The 16,887-nt window shown below is 46.8% G+C and overlaps 2 protein-coding genes across 3 annotated transcripts; one reads left to right on the plus strand and one right to left on the minus strand.

Moving 5' to 3' along the window:
- Positions 1 to 1,108: 1,108 nt before the first annotated feature.
- POLR3GL (RNA polymerase III subunit GL) lies at positions 1,109 to 15,130 on the minus strand. 2 transcript variants are annotated; one of them, XM_087444231.1, is made up of 10 exons: positions 14,987 to 15,130; positions 14,683 to 14,894; positions 11,534 to 11,689; positions 4,638 to 4,805; positions 4,167 to 4,296; positions 3,255 to 3,323; positions 2,840 to 2,896; positions 2,515 to 2,588; positions 2,271 to 2,384; positions 1,109 to 1,969 (listed from the first exon to the last, which is right to left on the minus strand). In XM_087444231.1, exons 4-10 carry the CDS (start codon positions 4,761 to 4,763, stop codon positions 1,883 to 1,885), a joined length of 657 nt encoding a protein of 218 aa, XP_087300357.1. In that variant the 5' UTR covers positions 4,764 to 4,805; positions 11,534 to 11,689; positions 14,683 to 14,894; positions 14,987 to 15,130; the 3' UTR covers positions 1,109 to 1,882. The 2 variants fall into 2 exon arrangements, with proteins under 2 accessions (XP_087300357.1, XP_087300352.1); XM_087444226.1 differs by having other exon boundaries at positions 11,534 to 11,752.
- On the plus strand, positions 13,639 to 16,838 carry ANKRD34A (ankyrin repeat domain 34A). The gene is made up of 2 exons (XM_014779932.2): positions 13,639 to 13,829; positions 14,381 to 16,838. The coding sequence occupies exon 2, from the start codon at positions 14,497 to 14,499 to the stop codon at positions 15,985 to 15,987; it is 1,491 nt and encodes a 496-aa protein (XP_014635418.1). The 5' UTR covers positions 13,639 to 13,829; positions 14,381 to 14,496; the 3' UTR covers positions 15,988 to 16,838.
- Positions 16,839 to 16,887: the final 49 nt, after the last annotated feature.

The following is a 16,887-nucleotide window of genomic DNA, read 5'->3' on the forward strand; positions in this document are numbered from 1 at the left end:
TTCCCTCAGTGGAGTCACAGCCCTTATTCATTCTTTACAATGGGGTCAGAAATGTCTAACATTAGATTGTCAGTCTCTATCACTTGATGCTGTAGGGAATTCAGTCTGCCTGCCTGAATATGGTTGGGGAATTTCCTGAAGGTTCTCCTGCATCCCATCTTTATGGCTTTCAAATGTTTAGTAGGGTTGCTATGACAGCATCCCAGCTATCTGTGGCTGCCTCCTTATTCAGTCCCTATTCTGGACACGCAGCTCGCCCGTGACTGTTGCATGTCAAGTGGCTGGAACCAATCAGCTCATCCAGGGCTTCCTCAGAAGCCAATCAGAGCCTAGGGAAGTGACCTCACCCAAGGGAGAGCTGTGTGGGTGAGCGTCTCTCAGTCTCTCAGAGCTGAGTGTCCCCAAAGTCACTCCCTTCCTCCCCGCCCTCCTTACTTCCTGTAAAGCAATACCGCCTACCCACCCTCCCCAAGAAGGGTGTGAGAAAAGCTAAATTCCATGAAGGAAGAACCAAAAGAGAAACTGCAATTCAGCCAACAGCCACTTCTGGAAGTGAAGAACAGGATATTTAGGGGGCTCCCTCTGCACAGAGATACCTCTTAAAGTGGGGTCTCCAGGGACTGGAAGACAGTGAGTGGGCTGAAGAAGAATCAGCAGCTCCTCCCTACTCCCTCTCCACACCTGGCTTTCTTGACTCTCCCCATAAAAATAGCTGTAATCATTCCTTGTAAACAAGGACAAGATCAAGGTCAAGCGTGGGAAAGAGAGGGCCTATGCCCCTGTGAGCACATGTGAACAATCATGTCCCTGTGGCCTGAGGACCAGAGGCTCAGAAGCCAGCTGGTCTTCAGGGTCTGGGCTATTCTTCCCTACTACTCACTCTGCGCAGCCACAGCCACGCAGACGAGTTCCTGAATGTTCCTTGGCAGGGCTAGATTAGGAGTATATGTCCTACCAGGGGGGTGGGAGGGAAGGGGCAAAGGACAGGAAGGCTGTAACCCCCAGTGTATCACACTGGGCTCTGACGAGTAAGGAAGAAGAATGGCTCAGCTAGACATCCCCTTCATTCCTTCAGCCCTCTCCCACCATGCCTCACTCTGGACAGACAGACAGATAAAAACATTTTATTTAAAAATATAAAACTGGCTTTATTCCTTCTACCTGCTCCTACTCCCAATTATCTCCACAAAGAACTATAAAAAATGGGTAGGGGTATGTGTGCACTGTCTCAGCTCTAACAACTCCAGTTCTTCTTTTGACCCTCCTTTCTCCTTTTCATACAATTAAGACATTGGTCCTTTTCCCTTTCCCCAAGATATCAGAGGTGATACAAGGGTAGATGGAGGGGAAGGGTAGAAAAGAGAGCTATCTGTCGTCATTCTCCATTCCTATCTCCAGGGACCAAACAGATTATCTGGACTCTGAGCAAAGGATTTGTTTGTCCACAAAACCAAATAATAGGAACAGTTACTCTCTGTATCCTAAATCAAGAGAGATATGGAGGGCCGGCCTGGTGGTGTAGCAGTTAAGTTTGCACACTCCGCTTCGGCAGCCTGGGGTTCACCATTTCAGATCCTGTGCGCAGACCTACGCACCGCTCATCAAGCCATGCTGAGGCAGCTTCCCACACAGAAGAGCTAGAAGGACCTACAACTAGGATATACAACTATGTACTGGGGATAAAAAAAGGGGAGAAAAAAGGGAAACAAAAAAAAAAAAAAGAGGAAGATTGGCAAGAGATGTTAAGCTCAGGGCCAATCTTCCTAAAAAATAAAAAAATAAAAAGTCGAGAGCCTCTTTGGTGGCACTTAGAGACACTCATCTTGAAAAGAAAGAAAGAAAGAAAGATATGGAGGTCCAAGGTGTTGTTTAGGGTCCTTCTTCAGTATATAGCCTCATCCATATTGTCATCACTGTCACCCCCAAAATCCTCTCCATTGTCAAAATATGACATGATGTAATCAGTTTCCTGAAATAGAAAAAAAGAAATAAAAGTCAGACATGCTTTCAGCATTCTCCTTCTGCCCTGTGTCTCAGGCCCCTTCCCTCCCAATCACACTGTTTCAGGCCTGGAAAGTCCCTTTCAGCTGTAGTTCCCTCTTGAGAAGAGCCTAGGGACAGATAAAGGGGAGGGCACTATCCTTTGAGGGCACTATCTCCTTTGGCCCTCCAACCCTCTGAAGAGAACATCCCTAGTGGACAGAGTTGATATCCCCAGAACTTATGAGGGGAAGAGAGGGGGACTGAGTGTGGAAAGAGGTCCCCTTCACCTCTTCATGTTCTTCTTCATCATACTCCTCCTCCTCTTCCTCTTCCTTCTCTTCTTCTTCTTCTTTCTCTTCATCTTCTTCTGAAGTCACTTCTTCCTCTTTCTTCTCCAGGGTCTTATGTGAAGATGAATGGGAAGAAAAGCTCAGACTCAGCTCACAGAAGGGAAAAACTGAGGGACACATGGGCCAAAGGGGAGGGAATGGATCTGGGCCCAGGTGGTCTCTATTCACATTTCCTCCTTACCTCTAGTTTCTGTATTGTTTCCTCCTTATCTTCTGTGGTCTTAGGGGGCCTTTTAGGGAGTAGAATGGTGGTCCCTGGTGAGGGGATCAAAAGGTGAACCATGAGGGAGCAAACTTTGTTAGCTTTCTACCCCACCCTCCTGCAAAGACCATGTTACTCTGCTGCCCTCATGTGGCCACTATGGCATCTGGCAACAATACTGGTGGATTGTGTAGGAATTGGGAGGGCAGGCAAGACCACCAGCTGCCTTGGCCCTCTAGCTGCCTTGGCCCTGGAACTGTTGAAGAAAATCTCTCTTCTCCCTCTTTCTTCCAGACACACTCACGCTCCTTCTGTAGCTTCCGCACTCGGATCTTTAGCTCCCGGGGTAGACGTCGCCAATCTGGGAATAGTGGGAACATAAAAGTCGGTAAGACCCTGCCTGGGGTCTCCTATGGTTGATGACTGGTTTTAAAGAAGAGATGAGGGTCAGGTCAAGGGTGAGGAAGGAAGGGGTTAGGTCAAAGTTGCTTGGACCAAAACTGTGGCTTGGATGTCTCCAGGGGAGTGGGGGCTATTTAATAGGTTTTTAGGTAGAGTCTGAAAGTGTTTTGGAGCACATCTAAGGCTCGAGCCCAGTTTGTAAATTCTGAATAGGGTGGAGAGGGAGACAGAGGAGGGTGGATGAGGTGGTGGCTTGGGGCTTGAGGCATCTCAAGCATTTGAAAGAAGGGCAATCAATGAAAGAGCCCATCACCTACCAGGGTTCCAATCGATGGCACTGTCAATCGGCCCTGACATCTGATATTTGTCTGAGTAACGTTCCACATCTGAGGGGTCAGAGGTCAAGGGTCAAAGTTTTATCCTTTCAGAGCCCCAGAAGAGGGTTGTTCCTGAGGGCCCAGCCCTCTCAATACTCAGGAATTGTCTGTTCTCTCACCCCAAACTCAGAGCCCAAGAGGTCAGCTTCAGTGAGAACCTTCAACACTCTTCTAACCTGTCCCTTTGCCACCCAAGATTACAATGTTTTTGTTCTCTCTCTTAACACAAAGGCATGGCTACAGTGGTATAGTGGGAAGTATATTAGAGAGCAAGAAACCAGGTTTCAGTCTTCCCTTTACTCCTTGTTAATGGGGCTAACTTAGGCAAGTCTTTCATCTCTCTGAACTTCAGCTTCAGTAGGAAAGCACCGGTTGTCAATATACTGAAATACTGTACTCCCACAGCAGTTGGTAAATATCTACTATTCCCAGCCTCCCAAGTGTACCCCCTTCTCCAGCCCCTCCTGGTCTCCCTGACCTCTCCATGATCCACTAACGAAAGGGGTAATACTTTAATTAACAGGGCTTCTCAGAGACCCAGCACCAGCCCATCTTTAGATTGGTTGGTGTCTGTAGTATCCAGGTTGTTAAAAATTTTAATACATCCCTTCATTTATATCTGTGAAATGGTTATCTTAAAACTTAACCTCCTACTGTCCCAAAACTATTGTGAGACTCAAAACAAACCATGGATACTAACTCATTTCAAATGCAGGGGTAATTATTATGATCTCCCCAGTTAGACAGTGAGTTTCCTGTGCCTCTTCTGGACTGTCTGGCCCCCAGTGGTGCTGAGGATAGGGCACTACTCATGGAAGGCACTCAGAACATGATGCTAGCATTCCAACTGACCTCTCTTGGGGACAGCTGGCCGGATAAAGTAGGGGAGCTGCCTCATGGCCCCTCGTAGCTCCTGCTTCAGTGCCAGGACATATTCCCCTTCTTCTCCTGAGGACAGAGGCACTGGGCGGAATTCCAATGGCTAAGAAGACAGAAGCAGTGGTCAGTTAAGGGAGAAAATGCTGGAGTACAAATCTGGGAGGGCCTCTCCTCTCCCCCCAATTCAATCCAATGCTCTCACTGAGCAGAGGACCAAAGGAAAATGTGGGGAACAATACAGCATTTTGAAAGGGGTGGAGCCGGGAGTGTGAGAAGTAAGGGTAGACACTTCCTTGCCTGCAAAACATCCCATGTGAGGTGGGAGTATGGAGACCAGGAAGAGCAAGATGAGGATGGTTTTATGATGGCCCAGGAGGAATCCAGTATCAAATATAGTCAGCCAGGGGCACATGGGAGTCTTAAGAAGGGAGGGCAGACACTCACAGGGAAGAGTGGAGACGGCTGCAGGGTAGGTGGGGGCAAGGCATCCCCCTTCCCAATGCCCACAGCCTCCATGTTGAAGGTCAACTGGCCCCGGCCACGACCCTGGCCCCCACCCCGGCTGGCCATGGTGGAGGGGGCCTGGGTATTCAGAGATCCAATGAGAAAAACCTGATAAAGACAAAAAGAGAAAAAGAAGTAGAGTAGAATGGACAGGAAGCCAGGGAGGCACAAGACACTTAATCTTTTCTCTCTGGGATGGGAAAAGCCAGTGTAATTCAACAAATTTTGACTGTGAAAGCATAGTGCCAGGCAGGGTATTTCTGGAAATAAAAACATGGATGAGACGTGGTCCCAACAGGACAGATAATTGCAATATAGTGTAACTGTAGCACAAAGGGGAAAGTGATTCTACTCTTGGATAAAATTTCCCTACATCCCTGAAATAACTGGATGTTTATCACCATCTGCATATCTACACATGACCTTTGAATTCTTTCTCTCCCTTTCCAAACCCAACCAGGCCCCGATTCAATCCAATGCAATGCATTTCAGCAAAACACTTATTAAGCATCTCCCATTAAAAAGGTAGTGTGGCAGGGCCGGCCCCGTGGCTTAGCGGTTAGGTGCGTGCGCTCCGCTGCTGGCGGCCCGGGTTTGGATCCCGGGCACGCACCGATGCACCGCTTGTCCCGCCATGCTGGGGCCGCGTCCCACATGCAGCAGCTGGAAGGATGTGCAGCTGTGACATACAACTATCTACTGGGGCTTTGGGGGAAAAATAAATAAATAAAATTATAAAAAAAAAAAAAGGTAGTGTGCCAGGCACTGTGGGGGCACAGGAATGAGTCTTCAGTCTCATTGTCAATTGGCGGGGGCGGAAGTAGGGGGCAGTGAGGGAAGAGCCATTACAAGCCAATTGATCTTTTTAAACACCACTTGGAAGCAAAGAATCTTAGAATTAGAAGGACCCATAGAGTCATCTAGTCCAAAAGCCCTCCCAGTGCAGTACGCCAGTCTGTAAGTTGTTAGCCATTCAGCTTCTGGTGGCATTTTCCCACAGAAAAGCTGTCCATTCTCCCCCAAGGCAGCCCATTCCACTGTGGTCAACTGTGATGAATCAAAAGTCCTCCTGCTACTGAACTGAACTCTGCCTCTTGTCATCCTGTGGGGCCAGTCAGATAGAATGGGGGATAAAGTCACCAAATGAACATGAAACTTGAAAGAAATGATATCCCAGTACCAAGGAGCACAACTAGCACCCAGATCTTAGTTTCTAATACCATTTTCCAATAAAGGGAACCAGGGCTTCTTGGAGAAATGGCTGATTCTAGGACTGGGGCAGGAAATATACAAGATGAGCCTGAAGCATCTTGTAATGTCAGAAACTAAGGAAATACTCCAAAAAAACAACACATACACATTGAGGGGGCTATGTCAAAGGGGCATAAGAGTCAACTGAAAGAGCTCCCAATGAACAATAAAATAAATAAAGTAGTATTGGATTATAACCCCAAAGTATAAAATAAATATCCATGAGTCCATACTGATACAAATAAATGATTGACTAAATTAACACATGGGGAGAAAAGACAAACCTCTTATGCAGAATTCCAAATAAATTATGTAGACTCCACCCTAAAGAGGGGGAATGTTAACTCCCCAATCCCTAAGTGTGGGTTGTATATAGGAAATTTTGTCCAATACAGTTTTGGAAAGAGGGGAGAATAACTTCACAGTGGAGAAACTGGACAAACACTACTGCAGTCAGGTAACCAAAGTCAACATCAACAACATTAAATCATGTTGTTGTATGTATCCTTAATATGATACAATGAAAATAGCACTTTACCTCTGTGATCCTCCTCCCCCAAACCCATAACCCCAGTCTAATCAGGAGAAAAACATCAGACAAATTTCAACAGAGGAGCATCCTATAACATACCTGATCAGTACTCTTCAAAACTGTCAAGGTCATCAAAAACAAGGAAGGTCCACACATCCATTTTATTTTTATTTATTTATTTATTTATTGTGAGGAAGATCGGCCCTGTGCTAACATCTGCCAATCCTCCTCTTTTTTGCTGAGGAAGACTGGCCGTGGGCTATCTCCCATGCCCATCTTCCTCCACTTTTTATGGGACGCCACCACAGCATGGCTTGCCAAGCCGTGCGTCAGTGCGCACCTGGGAGTGCGCACCCGGGATCCGAGCCCCCAAACCGCAGGCCGCCGCAGCAGAGCACGTGCACTTAGCTGCTTGCGCCACCAGGGCGGCGCCCACACATCCATTTGAAAAGAGGGAAAGCTGTCCTAGTGGCAGCATTCTTAAAAATAAATAAAACCACCCCTTTTGTTTTCTGATTATAGAAGTAATATACATTTATTCTAGAAAACTTGGAAACACTTAAAAGTATAAAGAAAAATACCTATTATTTCATGACCATGATGTAGTAACAATCATTATTAATATTTTAATATGTATCCTTTCAATTTCATTTCTGTGTGTATACATACATGTACATATGTGTGTATACATATGTCTATACATACATAACAGGGCCATGACAACTAAATGTAATGTGGTATACTGGATGGGATCTTGGAAAAGAAAAAGAGCATTAGGTAAAACTATGGAAATCTGATTCAAATATGGACCTTAAATAATTATAATGTATCAGTGTTGGGTTCATTAATTGTAACAAATGTACCATACTAATATATGATGTTAATTACAGGGGAAACTGTGTGCCAGGGCATATGGAAACTTTTAGTACTATCTGCTCAGTTTTTCTGTAAATCTAAAACTGTCTTTAAAAATAAAATCTATTAACAATAATAAAAAAAGAAACTTGAGTAGCAATTCAAAATTCACAGTTTCTTATTTTTGATGATGCTCCTCTGTTGGAATTTGTATGCTGTTTTTATTTTGATTAGATTTGGGTTATGGGTTTGGGGGAGGACGATCACAGAGGTAAAGTGCCATTTTCATCAAATCATGTTAAAGGTACATACTAACAACAAGTTAGGGAACAATAAGAGACAATGCAGACAATTTAATTAAGATTTCTTAAATTAGTGTTTCATAATATAAGTGCTCCCACAGTCAGGAGAAGGGAGAAAGCTAGAAGGACTGGAATGGTGAGGGGAGGCTTTGTGAATCACAGGTCTCAAGTTTGCAAGAGCCCTTAGAAATCATGTATTCATTCATTCAACAAATATTTATTGAGCATCTACCATATGCCAGACAATGCTAGACAATGGGGATCATGGTGAATCCTCCACTCTAGATGCATCTTTCCTCTGCTAAACCATGTTTAGTAAATTGTTATCCAGCTTCTATTTAAACATCTTTAGTAAGGGGACTCCCTATCTCACTTTGCTTTTCCATTTTTGGATATTTGTTTTTCAATCAATATCCAACAAATACTCTAAACAAGAAATATATGGCTCAGTGAAGTATATTCCACAAAAGATTAGTTGGTGAAATAAAGATTTAAAAATATGTATAACGTAATCTATTTTGTCAAACACATACACACATATCAATAGAAAAGTTGTTCTTGAAATGAACCAAAAATTAATATTGGTTAATTTGGGGTGATGTGTTTTTGTTTTTGTTTTTTGTTATTTTAAATTTTAAAATTTTGTGTATTTTAAGGTTTTTTCCTATGCTGAATAGGTACCGGTTTTGTAATAAGAGAAAAATATTCATTTAAAAATTTAACAATACAGTAACAGAATAGTAGATGAGATTAATAACATGTAGCAGGAAGGAGGGGGTGGAAAAATGTGTGTCTGAGGAATTTAGAAAGTTTCAAGGCCAACTGCCATGAAAAATGTGAGGAAAAACAGCTGTTGGTTAATAGATTAAATTGTGATCTGATTGAAAGAAGATATTAGGGGAGAGGGGATGTCTCATGGACACTAAAGAAGATTTAAGAATTTGTCACCATGTCTTCAGACCCTTTCAAGGGAAAGGACACTTTAACCTAACTAGCTGGCTTAGGTACCTTTCCACTTGACAGATATAGTTCTAGCAGGAGATGGGAGCTGTTTTGATTGCAAAGCAGTGAGCAGTCAAGAAAAGGCCATGAGAGATATAGTTCTAGCAGGAGATGGGAGCTGTTTTGATTGCAAAGCAGTGAGCAGTCAAGAAAAGGCCATGAGCTTTGAGGTTAGACAAATCTAACTCCATTTCTGATACTAACCAAGTGACCCCCAAGGACGTGGGGCAAGAAGACGACAAAATTTTATTTAATTCAGACAATAAACTGGTGGTTGGGAAACTAAACCATCCATCTCTACCCCACTCAGCTGAGGAATCTACAATGAGTCTCATCTATTTAAGATTGAGATTGAGTCTACATTCGTGAAGATATTTAAGGTCTCCCATAATCTGGTCCCAAACTGCTCCTCCTTAACATCAACCCTTCCTAGTGTTCACCCTGCACTATCCTTCCCCCAAAACACATCTTATATACACTATACTCATTCCCAATTACACATAACTACGTATTGTAGTAGAAGTTACTAAGAACAGGTTTCAACAAAACATACAGAAAAACAATTACATCAAATTTAAGGAAGGCAGTACATGTAGTGGTTAAGAACATGGATTTGAACCCCAGTTCTGTCATTTCTTAGCTACACAACCTTCAGCAATTTATTTAACATCTCTAAATCTGTTTCCTCATCTGTAAAATGGGAATAATAATAATAAAACCATCTTAATTAATTCATCAAATATTTACTGAGTGCTTACTATATGCCAGGCACTGTTCTCAGTGCTAGGAATATAGTAGTGAGCAAAACTCATTGTGGACAAAAAACTGCATCCATGGAGTTTGATGGGAGCTTACATTCCAGTGGAGTTATCAGTACACAAATATGTCAAGCCATGAGACTGGGTGAGATCCCTAAAGGATTGAATGGGAACAGAGAAAAGAAGAGATCCAGGGACTGAGGCCTGGAGCACAGTAATGTTTAGAGTTTCCTATATTTGTAATAAATAAGGCAAGAAGTTAACACTTTTATTGTATTAGAACTCATGGAAATCCAAATGAAAAAAAATCATCCTAAGAGAATAAATGTGCAAAGGACATGAATAGGCAATTGACAAAAAAGTGGCCAATAAAACCACCCTTTACCTATCAAATTGACAAAGATTTAAATAATAATCAGGCTGTCATGAGTCTCTCATACCTCACTGGAAGGACTATAAACACAATCTTTCAGGGAACAATCTGATCACTTGAATCAACAGCCTTTTAAATGTTCATATCCTTAATTTAGTAATCCTACTTTAAAAATCTATCCTAAAGAAATCATCAGATATATAATCAGAGATATAAGTACAAGGATGTTCATCAAATAGCTATCCATGGTAGCAAAAATTCTGAAATAACCCAAATGGTCCAACAAAAAATGAATGGTTAAAAAAATTCAAATATCCATTTTAGACTATTATGTAACCATAAAAATGACTTTAAATAATATTTAAAGGCAGAAAAGTGTTCACAATATAATATAAAGTAGAGGGAAACACATAAAATTGTATTTATTGTATGGTCCTATTTATGTAATATATATATGTACACACACATGTATATATAGGTATACATGCAGAAAGGAAATTGAAAGGATACATATTATCATAATGGTTATCACTACATCATGATCATGAAATAATAGACATTTTTATTTATACCTTTATGTGTTTCCAAATTTTCTAGAATAAATATGTATTACTTCTATAATCAGAAAACAAAGAGATGGTTTTCTTTATTTTTAAGAATGCTGCCACTAGGACAGTGCTCCCTCTTTTATAATGGAAGTGTGGAATGCATTTCACTGAGCCAGGTATTTGTTTAGAATATTTGTTGGATATTAACTGAAGAACAAATATCCAAAAATGGCATGACCTGCAAAGTGAGATAGGGAGTCCTCTTACTCAAGATGTTTAAATAGAAGCTGGATAACAGCTTACTAAGCATGGTTTAGCAGAGGAAGGATGCATGTCTAGAGTAGAGGATTCACCATGATTCTCATTGTCTAGCATTGTGTCTGGCATATAGCAGATGCTCAACAAATACTTGTTGAATGAATGAATACATGATTCCTAAGGGCTCTTCCAAACTTGAGACCTGTTATTCACAAAGCCTCCCCTCACCATTCCAGTCCTCCAAGTTTTCTCCCTTCTCTGGACTGTGGGAGAAATTTTATGATGAACCACTAATTTAAGGATCTTAATTGTATACTGTGTTGTATTTTACTTTGTTTTTTATTACTGTAATTGTTCCCTAATTACGTTAGGAGTTTAAATTCTACCTCCCCAATCACTGCCATTCAATTAACCTTTATTGGGCACTATGTATTAAGTACCAGAACCTGCCCTACAAAACCTTATATTCTAAGAATAGAAACATTAAAGAGAGCAAGCGCACTAAGTGCTCTAATAAGGGTAGGCATAAAATACTATCGTCAGACTAGAGAACAATGAATTCCGCTAAAAAAGGTGGCCCAGGAAAGCTACAGGTAGGAGGTAACATTTCAGCTGAATCTTGATAGACAACAGGAGTTTGTCAGGCTCTTAGGGGAATAATGTTAATATATTCGGAGGAAGCTGATGCCACAGCAAAGAGTCAGAGGTACAAGAGTGAGTCTTGCTCACTTTCTACTTTCATCTCTCTCCTATGCGCCAAAGAAAACTACGGTTCTCTGGTATACAATCAATATAGCAATGGGAGCCCAGAGGAGAAAGGCTCCCTAGAACCAGAAGGGGGCTGACGCAACAAGCTTCCAGAAAGCTTTGTCTATCTATCTCACAGCTTGGCCCTGATGAACTAGTTCGGGAAGTGTGGGAGCCAACCAGGTCAGAGCCACCAGGTCGGAGCCTTACCTGCTGCCCCTCCCCCACACGGAGCCCACGCCGCAGCCAACTTGAAATTTGCTCTTCTTCCTCCCGCTGGTGGCGTTCTAGGTCCGCCTCCCAGAGCTCCCCATTGGTGAGTTCTCCCGGCCAATCTAGAAGAAGCTGAGGAGGGAGGTCCGCCCACTTGAAGCGAGGAGGAGAAGCAGGGAGGGGGAGAGAGTCAGCCGGAGCCCAAGCTTGGGGACCCTGGCGCGGAGAGAGACGGGGTTACTGAATCAACCAGGGGACAGTTATTTCGGACCTCATCTCAGACGGAGGAGCCCCTGGCTAGCCAGAGTTCACAAAGGGAACCTGACACTAAGATCTCACCGAGCGTCTCTGCTGAGGGAGCCCCCACAGAGAAATGAACTCTTATGAAACCTGTTCCTTAGGGATGAGTCGTTTTGTGACTCAGGCTTCACAGCTTGACCTCTCCTCCATTACTCCAATTTTCCCTTCAATCCTACATTGCTTCCCTCCAGCACCACCAATAAATATTTCTTTTCAAAAAAAAAATTTTATCTGGGTTGCTGCCATTTCTGTGAGAAGATGGGAAGAGGATTTGGAGAAGGAAGGATTAGGAATCAGAGAACCAGATTTGGGGAGGCAGGGAAGGATCCCAGTGTTTCCCGCGTTTTCCACTGCCTTTCAGCTCATCCTAGCCCTTGGCAAGGGGGGGCGCAGTGGGAGGAGTCCAATTTTCACAAAAAACAGAAACAGGGAAAAAGTTCAGAATGGAGATAAAATCTAGGAGTTAGTCAAGAAGCATATCCCAGATGTCAGGGAAAATGGCCCCGGGAGTGAAGCTTCTGGACTTGGAAAGCTGTAGGTGCCCAGTCTTTAGAATAGGACAGAAACACAGCTGAGAGGCTTTGGAAAACTTGCTTAACTTTACTAAGTCTGTTTCTTCCTCTATAACAAGAAGATAATTCCTTCTTTATGGCTTTGTTTTGAGGATTGGAGACAATGTATGTAAAGTACGTGGCATATTGTTGGTGTCCAATAAATGGTAGCTAGTAAAAAAAAATCAAGCCCTGCAAATAGTTCTCTTTCTCTCCTTCTCCAGGAACATTATTTTTAGTATCTTGTGTCTGGTGACCTCCAGCCTCTGAATTATCTCAGGTGAGTTTTCCAAATCCTTAGGATTTTTTCCTCATCCTCCTTCCCCTGATGCCTTCCAGCTGGATACAAACTCATTCCTAAAATATGCAGATGGAAGCTATGGTAACTATGGAGACAGGGCAGGTGGCAAGGAGAGGCAGAGACAGACAGTGAGAGAGACCCATTACGACAGATAGGGAGAGAGAAGACTTAAGGAGCAGTTCAGACAGAGACCTTCAAGCAAAGTGGAAAAATGATGAGTCTAAGCAAGACTGAGAGTAAAAAGATACAATGAGAGAGGATATGTTTGTAACAAGGTTTCCTCTTCTCTCTGCCCCTTTTCTATCTCCCTCCTTCCGCCCAAGAATATGGGGAGGAGGCATAAGGGAATGCCTCTTGCTGTATCAAAAAATGACCCCAGATAACCACCCTCCTCAAACTTATGTGTACAAGGGAGCTGAAGTCCAAATTTATCTATGCTATGCGTTCCATTTGGGGGGGAGGTGGAGTGAGGATGTATCTTTGTGTCTGATTCCAGCTCTCCCTGACATTTGAACTACGAGAAGGCAGCCAGACCTTTTGCCTCTCTCTGCACGGTATGGACTCCGGCTGTGGAACCCAATTGCCTCTCTCCAACACTCTGCACAGTGTGCCATGTGCCGTGTGTGGCAGGTCAGATCTGGCGCACAGGCGCGCATAAACACACCAAGCGCGGAGAATAGGGATCTGCAGGAGCTCAACGAAGAATTGGGATGGTCCCAGTCTGGGTGTCGGAGGAGTCTCCTAAGGAACACTTACGTTTGTTGGGGCTGAGGGGAGGTCGGCTAAGCAAGGGAAGTCAGGATTGGAGCCCCTAGGTTTTGAGGGTTTATGTGTGCATGGGTGGGGTAACAGTTTGGTGCCCGACGCCCCCACCCGCAGAGACTAGTCTATAAATAGCAAGGCAGAGCTCCGCCCTCCCCGCCCCCCCCCCCAGCTTCTCTCCTCCGGAGCCGGCGCTGTGCCCGGGGCGCACCGGGAGGAGGGACCAAAATCCGGTGCCCGGGCGCAGATACTGACACCAAGGGAATCCGGGTGCCCCCCCCCACGCCATGTGGACCCCCGAGAACCAGGCTCCGCCACCCCGGCTGCCCCGTGGCCCTGGCCTTAGCCCTGGCCCGGCGGAGATTCTGCGGACATTCAGGTATCTATTTGGGCGCACAGCCTGGGAGGGGAAAGAGCAAGGAGTGATGGGGAACATAGCAGAGGCAAAAGAAACCCCCAATTCTCCCGCCACCCGTTTTAGGTCCCAAACGCAAGCTACTTCCCTCCCCCCCATTCAATTTGTGGGGCTGTGGCAACCTAAAAGAGGTTAGGAATGGGAATATGTGTGTGAATGTATGGGTGCATGTGGGTGGGTGGGTGGCTTTCAGCATCCTAAAAAGGGGGATTCCAAGTGCGGATAAGAAAAGGGGGATGCTGGAAAGGTCTGATAAGCCCTGGGGTGAGGGTGAGGGTGCGGATATCCTTGCGCGTGCACGTACGCATTTGCACGCGCGCTCGTCCTTCAATGCGGGTGCACCCTTCCCACCTCCTCAGGCATGCGCTGGGGGGAAGGGGCGGCTCAAAGGCATGAATTAGAGGAAGGACTGTGCGCGGTGCCGTGGAGATCTCCCCGCCCCACGCCGGGTCCTTCCATCGGTGCCTCAGTTTCCCTGCCTGAATCCGTCAATAAGATCTCTCTCTTTCTCGCAGGGATTGGCTTCGCCACTGAGCCCTCAGGCCTCTGCCAGCCACCATCCCCACGCCCCTAGTCATTCTCGCCAGGTCCCAGGCCCGGCTCCATCGGTGCTTTCGCCCCAGCTGCAGCTATGCTGCACACCGAGGGCCACGCTCTTCTTCGGGCCGTGGGTCAGGGTAAGCTACGCTTGGCCCGTTTGCTTCTGGAGGGGGGCGCCTACGTGAATGAGGGTGATGCCCAGGGTGAGACTGCGCTAATGGCGGCCTGTCGGGCCCGTTACGACGACCCCCAGAACAAGGCGCGCATGGTACGCTACCTCCTGGAGCAAGGCGCCGACCCCAACATCGCAGACCGCCTAGGGCGCACAGCGCTCATGCACGCTTGCGCCGGGGGTGGGGGCGCCGCCGTGGCCTCGCTGCTCCTTGCCCACGGCGCAGACCCTTCAGTCCGAGATCACGCGGGTGCCTCGGCGCTTGTCCACGCTCTGGACCGCGGGGACCGCGAGACCCTTGCCACGCTGCTGGACGCCTGTAAGGCCAAGGGCACGGAGGTCATCATCATCACCACCGACACCTCGCCCTCGGGTACCAAGAAGACCCGGCAGTATCTCAATTCCCCACCTTCCCCGGGGGTGGAGGGCCATGCTCCCGTTCCTTCTAGCCCGGGGGTCTGCACGTCGCCTTCGGAAATCCAACTGCAGACTGCAGGAGGAGGAGGACGGAGATTGTTATCCCCTCGCGCCCAGGAAGAAGAGGAGAAGCGGGACGTATTTGAATTCCCTCTTCCTAAGCCCCCCGATGATCCCTCCCCTTCTGAGCCGCTCCCCAAACCACCCCGTCACCCTCCAAAACCACTCAAAAGGCTAAACTCCGAGCCCTGGGGCCTAGTGGCCCCTCCTCAACCGGTCCCGCCCTCGGAAGGGAGGCCGGGGATTGAGCGCCTGACCGCCGAATTCAACGGCCTGACCCTGACCAGCCGACCGCGTCTTTCCAGACGTCACAGCACGGAAGGTCCGGAGGACCCGCCCCCGTGGGCGGAGAAAGTGACGGGCGGGGGTCCCCTGTCTCGCCGAAACACCGCGCCAGAAGCTCAGGAGTCTGGTCCCCCTTCAGGGCTGAGGCAGAAACTGAGCCGCATGGAGCCGGTGGAGCTCGATACCCCCGGAAATCTTTGCCCTGACTCGCCAGAATGCAGCCGCCTGTCCCTGGAGCGCCGCCGATACAGCGCCTCCCCGCTGACCTTCCCTCCAGCCGGCTCGGTTCCCTCCCCGCGCCAGTCCCAGGAGAGTCTGCCTGGGTCTGTATCTCCGCTGAGCGGGCGGAGGCGGAGTCCTGGGTTGCTGGAGCGGAGGGGCTCGGGTACGCTGCTCCTGGACCACATCGCGCAAACGCGGCCTGGTTTCCTGCCCCCGCTCAACGTCAGCCCCCATCCTCCCATCCCCGACATTCGCCCCCAACCTGGAAGTCGGGCGCCTTCGCTGCCCGCTCCTCCCCAGGCGGGGGCGCCAGGCTCTCCCAGGACCAAGCGCAAGTTGGTGAGGCGCCACTCCATGCAGACTGAGCAGATCCGACTGCTAGGGGGCTTCCAGAGTCTAGGCGGGTCAGGGGAGCCTGGGCGCTGAGAGGAGTGAGACGAGCCAAGGAGAGTGGGGATCAGGACGTTGATGGGACAGGTGGGAGAACTGGCTCACACACACACCACGGACATAGGGATCTCTTGCATGTGCTCATGGGCACGGTGCACGCACACATGGGTAAACGTGTCCACAAGCACAGTACTTTTATTCACAGGGAAGAGTAAGTACTCTATTTACTGGGCATATAGACACATGCATTCATGCCCTGGTCACTTCACACGCGTATGGGAATTACTTGTGTACCCACAGGCATGGCATACACAGGACCACTTGTGCTAGGACCCCACATGAGTCCCAAACTCTCTTGCGTTTGTTCAGAAGCAGTAGGGAGCCCCTACTTATGGGTAGTTTCCAATCTCTTTGCCCTCCTACAGAAGCAAACCCTTGCTTTCTATGTATGCCCTGCAACACAGTCCGCTCATGATTTTGCACACTCTATCCTTTTTGTGAATATTCCAGATATTCTGCAGGTTTTGCAGGTCTTGGTTCTCTCTCCAGGCCGGCTCCTTGTTCACACCCTGCTTCCAGTCCTAACTACTTTTCAGGATATATTCTTCACTCTCCATGGGGGTTTCCTGCAGCAATCTCCAGCCTCAGTTCTGCTGTTGGCCTTCCTGCTCTCTGCTTTACTTCTCAACTTCCTGCTTTTTATTCCCACCCTGCTCCCCTGCAACCAGTACAACAGGTTGTCTCACTTTCCCAGGGGGTGGGTCATGGGCTCTAAGCTGCCCTTCTGTCTGTTTGAGCTTATGAACACCCCCACAGGTAGAAGTGGGGAGTAATCCTAAATCACTCCTCTCTCCACTTGACATATCAAATAAATGTGTTCAGAAGTCTCTGTTTTGTCACTTCTGTCTGGGGGGTGTCGGGTACAAGGAATGGGGA

The sequence above is a fragment of the Ceratotherium simum genome, chromosome 2 (assembly GCF_057802395.1).
Source record: "Ceratotherium simum simum isolate JZ-2026a chromosome 2, ASM5780239v1, whole genome shotgun sequence".
Taxonomy (NCBI): domain Eukaryota; kingdom Metazoa; phylum Chordata; class Mammalia; order Perissodactyla; family Rhinocerotidae; genus Ceratotherium; species Ceratotherium simum.